Raw genomic sequence first — 10,529 nt, 5'->3', positions numbered from 1 at the left:
TTAAGCCAACTTTTTCACTCTCCACTTTCACTTTCATCAAGAGGCTTTTTAGTTCCTCTTCACTTTCTGCCATGAGGGTGGTGTCATCTGCATATCTGTTACTGATATTTCTCTGGGAATCTTGATTCCAGCTTGTGCTTCATCCAGTTCAGCATTTCTCATGATATACTCTGCATATAAGTTAAATAAGCAGGGTGACAATATACAGCCTTGATGTACTCCTTTCCCAATTTGGAACCAGTCTGTTGTTCCATATCCAGTTCTAACTGTTGCTTCTTGACTTTCATGCAGATTTCTCAGAAGGCAGGTCAGGTGGTTGACATTCCCATCTCTTAAAGAATTTTCCACAGTTTGTTGTGATCCACACAGTCAAAGGCTTTGAAATAGTCAATAAAGCAGAAGTAGATGTTTCTCTGGAACTCTCTTACTTTTTCGATGATCCAGCGGATGTTGGCAGTTTGATCTCTGGTTCCTCTGTCTTTTTAAAATCCAGCTTGAGCATCTGGAAGTTCACAGTTCATGTACTATTGAAGCCTGGCTTGGAGAATTTTGAGCATCACTTTGCCAGCGTGTGAGATGAGTGCAACTGTGTGGTAGTTTGAGCATTCTTTGGTATTGCCTTTCTTTGGGATTGGAATGAAAACTGACCTTTTCCTGTCCTGTGGCCACTGTGGAGTTTTCCTAATTTGCTGGCATACTGAGTGCAGCACTTTCACAGCATCATCTTTTAGGATTTGAAACAGCTCAACTGGAATCCTATCACCTCCACTAGCTTTGTTTGTAGTGATACTTTCTAAGGCCCACTTGACTTCACATTCCAGGATGTCTGGCTCTAGGTGAGTAATCACACCATCGTGATTATCTGGGTTGTGAAGATCTTTTGTGTATTCTTGCCACCTCTTCTTAATATCTTCTGCTTCTGCTAGGTCCATATCATTTCTGTTCTTTATTGTGCTCAGCTTTGCATGAAATAGTCCCTTGGTATCTCTAATTTTCTTGAAGAGATCTTTAGTCTTTCCCATTCCATTGTTTTGCTCTATTTCTTTGCATTGATCTGTATCTATATGTTTTTTTTGAGTTAATAAATTTTTGTTGCTTAGGATGATTTGTTAAAAATTGAAGTATAGTTAATTTACAATGTTGTATTAGTATCAGGTGCATCTATATGACAGCCCTCCAAGGGAAAAGTGCTACAAAGGAAAAGTAATTTGGTCAACTGAAAAAATTGGAGTATGATTGCTAAACTAGATAAAAATATTGCATCAGTGTTCAATTTACTGGAATTGGTAACTAAATCATGGTTATGGCCAAGAATATCCTTCTTCTTAAAAATACTCCCAAAAGTATTTAGAGATAAACAAGGTGTAACTTCCCCCTCAAACGGTTCAGAAAAGAACTATGTACATATGTTTATACACATATACAGATAATGATAAATAAGACACTTATACACACAGGAAATGTACACACACACACACAAGAGAGAGACAGAGAGAGAGACAGAGAGAGGGATAGGGGGAAGAGAACAAACAAATGATAAAACAGTATGAAAATCTGGCAAAAGGGAATTAACTGTTCTTCATGCACTTTTCATTTCTTTAACTTTTCTATGCATATTTGAAATTATTTCAAATAAAGGTTTAAAAAAAGCCTTCAAACTTCAACTTAGTCTTTGAAAGCCTATGTTATTTTTGGATTTTCTATTGTATTTTGCTTTTCATCATCATCATCTGCTTTTATTTTGTTTTTACTAATTTTTATTGAAGTATACTTGCTTTGGGGTTCACAGGTGGCTCAGTGGTAAAGAATCTGCCTGCCAAGGCAGGAGATGTGGGTTCGATCCCTGCGTTGGGAAGATCCCCAGGAGAAGGAAATTGCAGCTCATTCCAGTATTCTTGCCTGGGAAATCTCATGGATGGAGGAGCCTGGTGGACCCCATGGGGTCGTGAAAGAGTCAGACAGGACCCAGCAACTAGACAGCAACAACAGTTGCTTTACAGTGGGAGTTTCTGTTTTCCAGTTTCTTGGGAAGGCAGAGACACCACAGTATGTGAACACGTCTCTGATTCTCCTTCAGTTTGGAAACATATGAAATCACATGGAATACCATGCAAACGACAGGGAGGTAGATGTGTGTGTATGTATAACCCCACCTCTCTCTCCGATTTAAACTTCAGCATGCCGTCCCAGTGCCCACAGGATCAAGCCAGCATGTGAGTGAGTGAAGCAGGCCAGGCGTAAGAAGAGGCAACTACTAGAAATACAATAGAACTTTCTTGATTGTTTTTTACTGGGCTATGGGGAAGCACAAAATGTCATACAAACAGGTATGCTAACTGCAAATGATATTTCCCAGTCAAACTGGAAAAAAAAAAACCAGAAATATTTAGTAACATGTTTTCATCTCAAAACCCCTCAGACCTAGAGGATTCTAGGCTTCCAGCCCCCGGGACCATGCGGGAATGTGTTTTTGTCACGTCGAGATGTGGAGTACGGAATCCCACTGGGAGTCCTTCAGCTGGGAGCAGTACTCAGTTTTACTCAGTTTCATAATGGAAAAGAGCTGTTCACAAATGTAGGTGCTCCCAAACATGGAGAGGATCTTGGCACAGTGGGTCTTGTACTTGGGGTAACTGCCCCAGAGGTATTTATAGAATTCTGGTATTCCAACCTTGTCGTATTTGGTTTTCAGGACCGTGTTGCACTGCAGATCAATCACCTCCATCTGCAGGGCTTCCTGGACACTCTCGATCTTCGTGGAGAAAGGGGAGCTGAACAGGGTCAGTTCACTTTCGTAGAGTTTGAAATCGGACAGCCTTTTCTGGAACTCCGTCTTCAGCTCTACGATTTTGGGAATGTAGTTCAGGCCGTCGCTTTCATTCCTGGAGACTGACTTCAGGGTGGGAAAGTGGGCCAGGTTATTCCTGGCCAGATGAGTCTCCCAGAGGCACAGTTTGGCCAGGAAGGCCCGAATCAAGTCATACATCTGCGTCACGATTTGGGAATGCCCTTGCAGGGAGATGTTCAACGTGTTCAAGTGCGTGGTCACGTCCACCAAGAAGGCCAAGTCTTTGATCCAATCTTGAGAGCTCAGCTGAGGCAGGGGCTTGCCTCTGGAGGACATGAAGCAGTCAATCTCTTCCAAGGATTCAAAGAACCTCTTCAGCACCAGCCCACGGCTGAGCCACTTAATCTCTGTGTAGTACAGAAGGCTGCCGTATTGGCAGTCCAGCTCATAGAGCAAAGTCGTGAACTCGCTGTGGTTCAGTCCGCGGGAGCAGATCCAGTTCACGGCATTAACTACCACGCTCATGATGTGGTCCATCTTTAACTTCTGAGCGCAGAGCGATTCCGGGTGGATGATGCAACACACGGACTTCAGATCGGAGCCCTTGCAAACCATCGCCACCTTGGACTTGAGTTTCGTGACCAGCCCATCGTTGGCGTCTACCATGGCAGGGGTGCCAGTGGAGGCCACGCTGACTAGTTTCGACCAGTCGATATTAAACTTTTTCAGACTTTTCTCAACACGCAAAAAGATCTCGTTTCCAGACTTCGTACCCGTCATGGGCACCGTATCTAAAAGTTCTTCTGACACATCAAAATTCTCATCGACTCCCCGGATGAAGATGGCCAACTGGGTGGTGTTGTTTATATCTGTGATCTCGTCAATGGCAATGGAATAAGCCACAAAAGACCTGATTTTTTCACGTAGCTTCTCCCAAAGGTTCCCAGCCATGTCTTCCACGGGCTGGACGGCAGCGTTTTCCCTTGGACTCACCTTGGCAAACACTTGTTTTTGCTCGGGACACACGGTGTCTGAGGACCCTAAAAGATACTTTCTGAGTCCTTCCTTTAGCTCCTGGAGCTTCTCATCACGCATCTTCTCGGTGTACTGGTCATAGTGCTTGCTGTGGTTGGTTTGATAATGGCGTCTCAGGTTGTATTCTTTGGATACCGACATGCTCTGTTTGCATATTAAACAGGTAGGGATATTCTGCACTTCCATGAAGAAATAAGCTCTCTCCCACTTTTCTTGAAATACACGGCCCTCTTGATCTATCTTCCTTTTTCCCACTTTTGATAGAGACATGGAGACAAGAAAGAGTTCACTTTTCTCTTGACTGTTAGAAAAACATCAGTAAAAGCATGATGACAAATGCAGGGGAAAAGGTAGCGGGGGGCGTGGGTTAACTGGAGAGTAACCCAGCTATGCAGAGGTGGGGGGTGGGGCTGGGGACACTCAGGGCCAGCAGACTATTGCCAAGGGAGCATGGCCCCACGCTGGCTGGATCTTCAGATTTCTAAAGAAAACCTGGAAATGAATTTTTATGAAAAAGCCCCTGGTTTTTCTGTATCGGCCACTAATTCCCTTTTTTAAAAGGTTGATGAGTCAAATGAAAGATGTCTTTGGTGAGGGTTGGTAAGTGGCTGTGTTTGTTCCACCTGGTTTAAATGAGAATGATCTGAGATTGTATCTGCATTTTAACATATTGGGCTCCCCTGATGATTCAGCAGGTAAAGAATCTGCTTGCAATGCAGGAGACACAGAAGACTCAAGTTCGATCCCTGGGTCAGGAAGATCCCCCGGAGGAGGAAATGGCAGCCTACTCCAGCATTCTTGCCTGAAAAATCCCACAGACAGAGGAGCCTGGTGGGCTACAGTCCAAAGAGTTGGACATTTTTTTTTTTTCAATGGCTTTTCAAGAGAATTTGGAAATAACAGAGAAGGGGATGAGCGCAGAAGGAATGTGATTTACCTGCTATGAGTCCCAAAAGACACTGGTGACAGCCACAGACCCTCACAGAACTTACATGGTTTCAGTGTAAAGAAATGGGCCACAATGTACGTGAGCTTTACTTCAAGAGAACACGGGTATAAAAATTCACTTTAAGGAAATGCAGACAGAGACGGTCAATTCAGTAGTTGCCTGGGGCTGGGGGTGGGGATGGGAAATGACTAGAAATGGGCAGGAGGAATCTTTGGGGGATGATGGAAATGTTCTAAGATTAGATTATGGGGACAGTTGCACAATTCTGTAACTTTACTGAGAAAGATCACTGGACTGTGTACGGTTTGCACAAGTGAATGTTGTGGTATGTAAATTATGCCACAATAAACCTCTTAAAAAGGTACAAAGCTATTTAGCAACCAGATGAATTTAGGAAGAATAACTGTGCATTTCAAGAGAAGAGTTTTGCTTCCAAAAATTAAAAAAAAATTTTTTTTTTGAGATGGACCATTTTTAAAGTCTTTATTGAATTTGTTACAAGATTGCTTCTGTTTTAGGTTTTGACTTTTTTGGCCCTGAGGCATGTGGGATATCTTAGCTCCCTGACCAGGGATCAAACCTGCACCCCCAGCACTGGAGGTGAAGTTTTAACCACTGGATTTCCAAGGAAGTTCAGAGCTTCCAAAATTTAAGTGAGGAGGTTCTCTAGTGATTCAAACTTTTGGAACCATCTCTACATTTTCTGCCTTTTTTTTTTCTTTCTAGAGATACCTTATTTTTTAAAATTTACATTGAAATATAGTTGACTTACAATGTTGTTGTGTTAGTTTCAGGTATTATATACATATGTTCTTTTTTAGACTCTTTTCCATTATAGGTTAATGCAAGATGGGTATAGTTCCCTGTGCTATACAGCAGGTCTTTGACAGTTACATTGTCCGCTTTAATATCCAAGAGGATTCTGACTTGCTTGCAAGGATTCTAGGGGAGACCTGAAAAATATTTGGACTTCCCCAGTGGTCTAGTGGTTAAGATGAGCTTCTACTGCATGAGGCGTGGGTTCGATCCCTGACTAGGGAACTAAGATCCCACATACCAAGTGGTGTGGCCAAAAAAAAAAAAAAAAAAGTTTTAAATTAAAATGGAATTTAACAAACAGAAAGGCTGGAACCTTGCTCCATCAGAATAGAAGTCAGCCTTGGCACTGACTGGAGCGGGCTCTGGGAACCCTGCTCTGCCAGGCAGGAGCGGTGTTGGTTCTAACCATGGGGATGTCAGTGGTTAGAGATCCTGGAGGTGGGGCTGGGGTGGCCAGGCAGGTACTATTTACCAACTAAGGTGGAGCAGCAGTAGTTCAGTATTATGACACCTTCCTCCACCATAAAGGACTCTTGAATAAAAGTGTGGTGTGCCATCACACAGAGCAAGCCCCACCAAACTAACATGAGAAAAAAATGGCCTGGCTAAGAAAACACAAGCAACAGAATTAACGTGCTTTATAAGAAGCAGGAAAAATGAACATAAAGAGTGACGTGTTTTGGGACTTGTTGCTGGTGGTCCAGTGGCTAGGGTTCCAAGCTCCCAATGCAGAGGGCCCCGAGTTCGATCCCCGGTCAGGGAACTAGGTCCCACATGCTGTAACTAAAGATCCTGCATGCCACAACTAAGAACCAGAGCAGCTAAATAAACAAGGAAAAAGTGGCATGCTTTGCTCTGAGACTCAAGGCTCAGGAAGGAAGGACCCCATGGTGAGTGCCCCTGAAGACAGCTCACACCTCATATCGAGGGCTGGAACCATCTTCTCACCTCCAGAATACTCACCATTGCTGAGCTCGAGACCTGGAAGTGGTCTGGAGAGAAAAAGAGACATTGGTGAGTGCAACAAAGGCCACTTTTCCTGTCTTGTCCATTTAGTTCTATCTGACAAAATTTTGTGACGTCAGCTATCGGCTAAAGTAAGACTGGTTTCCCAACAACTACCAAGAAATGAGAACTAATACACACAGTTCCCAGAAGTGGGAGCTGATGAACTGGGACTTCCCCGGTGATCCAGTAGTTAAGACTTTGAGCTCCCAATGCAGGGGGCCAGGGTTCGATTCCTGGTCAGGGAACTAGAGCCCACATGCTGAAACTTGAAGTTCCCGCCTGCTGCAATGAAGATCCCACATGCCGCAACTGAGACCCAGAGCAGTCAAATAAATAAATTCAATATTTTTTTAAAAGAACACCATGAGCTGAGTATGAGGGGCAGTATCATATAGCACTTGACCGACTTGACCGCTGGGACCCACCGCCCACCTTCTGGGGTAAGAATCCCAGTGCCCCCCGACTTGTCCACCTTGAGGAAGTTAGGATCTGCAGCTCATTCTCCTGACCCGGCAGGGAACCCTCCTATACCTGATGACTGTGAATTTGATAAAGTCTGCGGCATCCAGGATTCTTCTCATGGAGCTAATTTCTAGGTAGCCTGGGGCTTTGAAGACCACCCCCGGGGGCATGCCGTCGATCACCACGCAGCCAGGGTTGAAGGTGATCTTCCGGTAGGGAACTTTCACAGGGAAATCCACTCCAATGGCTTCACCTGTGGTGAGACGAGCATAAAGCCTGTTCAATTTGTTACTTGCTTCTCCCAAACCGAGCTTTACCTTTAAGGTCAAGCTTTCAAAATTATTCACGTCAAGTGATAACAATGGTGATCAGCCATTATTTTATTTTCCAGGTGTGCTAGGATGCAAGAGTGATTTTAGTGATTTTTGAAATTGGGAATGGGTAGGATAGCAGACTCGGTTTCACTATGCATGAAATAGGGATTATCTACCTAAAAAGGTTTTCTGAGGATTAGGTGATTGCTCACATGTCAAACGCTAAAAACAATACTCAGCCATGGGAAGAAGTCGGTAAGTCAAAGATAGCTATGGTAGTTATTTTTTAAATTGAGATAAAATTGACATATAACATTATATTAGTTTTGGGTATACAACATAATGATTTGATAAAGATAGCTTTTTAAAACAATTTTTTATTGAAGTATAATCAATTTATAATGTGTTAATTTCTGTTGTACAGCAAAGTGATTCAGTTATACATATATATATATATATATAAAACACACACACATTTTCTTTTTAAAATATTTTTTTCCACTATGGTTTATCATAGGATATTGACTTAATTTTTCTGTGCTATACAGTATGACCTTGCTGTTTATCCATTCTATTTATAAACACTTACATCTGCTAACCCCAACTTCCCGCTCCATCCCTCCCTCAACCTCCTCCTCCTTGGCAACCACCAGTGTGTTCTCTATGTCCATGATTCTGTTTCACAGATAGGCTCATTTGTGTCCTATTTTAGATTCCACAGAAAGTGATATCATATAGTATTTGTCTTTCTCTTTATGACTTACTTCACTTAGCATGACAATCTCTAGTTGCAGCCATGTTGCTGCAAATGGCATTATTTCATTCTTTTTTGTGGCTGAGCAGCATTCCATGGAAACATAGGTACTAGGTCTTCCTTATCCATTCATCTGTCGATGGACATTTAAACTGTTTCCATGTCTTGGCTACTGTGAGTACTGCTGCTACGAACATAGGGGTGCACGCATCTTTTTGAATTATAGTTTTGTCTGGATATATGCCAGGAAATGGAAATGCTGGATCATATGGTGGTTCTATTTTTAGTTTTCTAAGGAATCCCTATATTATCCTCCACAGTGGCTGCACCAACTTATCCCCACCAACAACGTAGAAGGGTTCTCTTTTCTCCACAGCCTCTCCAGCATTTATTATTTGCAGATTTCTTTAATGATGGCCATTCTGACTGGTGTGAGGTGGTACCTCATTGTGATTTTGAGTTGCATATCTCTAATAATTAATAATGTTGAGCATCTCTTCATGTGCCTATTGGCCAAAAGCTAGCTATTATTATTATTATGTAATTAGTATTTCCGTGTAAAAATACACACTAATTTTGATCACAGCTCCTTAAGAGAAAGATCAATTTCTTAAAGTAATCAGTTAGAAAGAAATATTTCAAATATATATTAAAAACTCTGAATATGCAACCATATAAAAACATACCAAATTTTCGGCTAAAAAGGTCATTGACTTGTTCTCTTAGTTGTTTTATTTTTTCAAGGCTTGATAATCGTTCCTTCTCATTATCTAAAAAAATGAAAAAAAAAAAAAAGTTAATGTATTTGGCCCCAACCCCATAAGACCATTGGAGAAAACCCCCATTAGCTCATGAGAAAGCACTTTACCTGGCTTATCAATTTACGTTTAACAAAAAGTAAGCATTTTGTAAATTTGTAAATTTAAGGCATTAGAGATGTCTTTCCTTAGTTGACAGGGTGAACTTAGTAAAGAAATAGCCCCAAGAGATTAACCCATGTCACAAAATGGTTAAAATATAACAAAATGAAAAACACAGTCTAAATTATGACAAAATCAGATAGAATTCTATACCTGGGACTGCCACCTGAACGATGTTAAGGTCTTCAACACCTGCTGCAGAATTTGCAGTATTGGGTGAACTGCTGTTTCCTTAAACAGAAATTGAAATTTAGAAGTTATAGAAAATTAGACTACTTCTGCTCTAAAATTATCAAACTGCCATTCTGATCAGAAGGCCCAAGGAGGGAATTCCCGGTGACCTATCGACTGTGACTCAGGCTTTCACTGCCAAGGGCCCAGGTTCAATGTCGGATGGGGAACTAAGATTCTGCAAGCAGCACAGTGTGGCCAAAAAAAAAAAAAGAAAGCCAGACTAAATTTTTAAAACTCCAGAGAATACTTAGCTGTGGAATCACAAGCTGGCTTGGCATTAATTGACATTTGAGTCCATGTCAAAGGGGAAAGGGCACCATGGCTTTTACTTAGTTTGTAGACCCTGATACTTCACAGTCAGTCTAAATTCATTTCAAAAGAAGACTGATTAAAATTATATTTCCTGGGACTTCCCTAGCGGTCCAGTGGTTAAGACCCCAAGCCCCCAATGCAGGGGGCACAGGTTCATGCCCTGGTTGAGGAATTAAGATCCTGCATGCCACTTGGCCAAAGGAAAAGAAAAAAAAAATCCTTTATTGTTATTCTTATTTTAAGGAGGGGTGAGGAGAAGAAGACATACGAGTGCACACAAGAGAGCACTTAAGAAGCAGAGGACCCATGAGAAATGATGTAACAAGGCAGTCAAGGAAAAGCTCAGATGGGGCTAAACAGTAAAAGCACCGTTGATATTATCACAGTCTGGTCTAATGACAGACACTATGCTCCCTTGAGTTCTATGTGAGAAATGAAATGAGCCTATCTAGTCCTTTCTGTGGAGAAGGCACTGGCAGCCCACTCCAGTACTCTTGCCTGGAAAATCCCATGGACGGAGGAGCCTGGTGGGCTGCAGTCCATGGGGTCGCTAAGAATCAGACACGACTGAGCGACTTCACTTTCACTTTCCACTTTCATGCACTGGAGAAGGAAACGGCAACCCACTCCAGTGTTCTTGCCTGGAGAATCCCAGGGACGGTGGAGCCTGGTGGGCTGCCGTCTGTGGGGTTGCACAGAGTCGGACACGACTGAAGTGACTTAGCAGCAGCAGCAGCAGTCCTTTCTGAGGGATGCAGAGCTCAGTCCCTGTGTTCTGAACGATCACCTATTTGGATATCTGAGATTCTACATCGGAGAGCAAGACCTCAGAAGGACATAAAAAGCCAAAGCACACTGCTCCTCCCTCCCCTGGTCACACACACACACACACACACACACACACACGTCGATTTCACTCCACACACACACACAC

The 10,529-nt window shown here is 42.5% G+C and overlaps 1 protein-coding gene across 2 annotated transcripts in view; it reads right to left on the bottom strand.

Annotated features, from left to right (window-relative positions):
* Positions 1 to 2,261: 2,261 nt before the first annotated feature.
* LOC120878144 (general transcription factor II-I repeat domain-containing protein 2) overlaps positions 2,262 to 10,529 on the bottom strand; it is a 48,685-nt gene continuing 40,417 nt past the window's right edge. For both annotated transcript variants that reach the window (XM_040260767.1, XM_040260776.1), the window contains exons 12-16: positions 9,203 to 9,280; positions 8,816 to 8,899; positions 7,131 to 7,314; positions 6,555 to 6,583; positions 2,262 to 4,077 (exon numbers count right to left, since the gene is read on the bottom strand). In XM_040260767.1, coding sequence (XP_040116701.1) covers positions 2,474 to 4,077; positions 6,555 to 6,583; positions 7,131 to 7,314; positions 8,816 to 8,899; positions 9,203 to 9,280 — 1,979 coding nt within the window. In that variant the 3' untranslated portion in view covers positions 2,262 to 2,473. The remainder of the gene's footprint in view (positions 4,078 to 6,554; positions 6,584 to 7,130; positions 7,315 to 8,815; positions 8,900 to 9,202; positions 9,281 to 10,529) is intronic.

The sequence above is a fragment of the Oryx dammah genome, unplaced genomic scaffold (genome assembly GCF_014754425.2).
Source record: "Oryx dammah isolate SB20612 unplaced genomic scaffold, SCBI_Odam_1.1 HiC_scaffold_2, whole genome shotgun sequence".
In the NCBI taxonomy this organism is placed as follows: domain Eukaryota; kingdom Metazoa; phylum Chordata; class Mammalia; order Artiodactyla; family Bovidae; genus Oryx; species Oryx dammah.
Note: the sequence above shows the minus strand (reverse complement) of the source record. Positions and strands in the feature narration are given on the sequence as shown.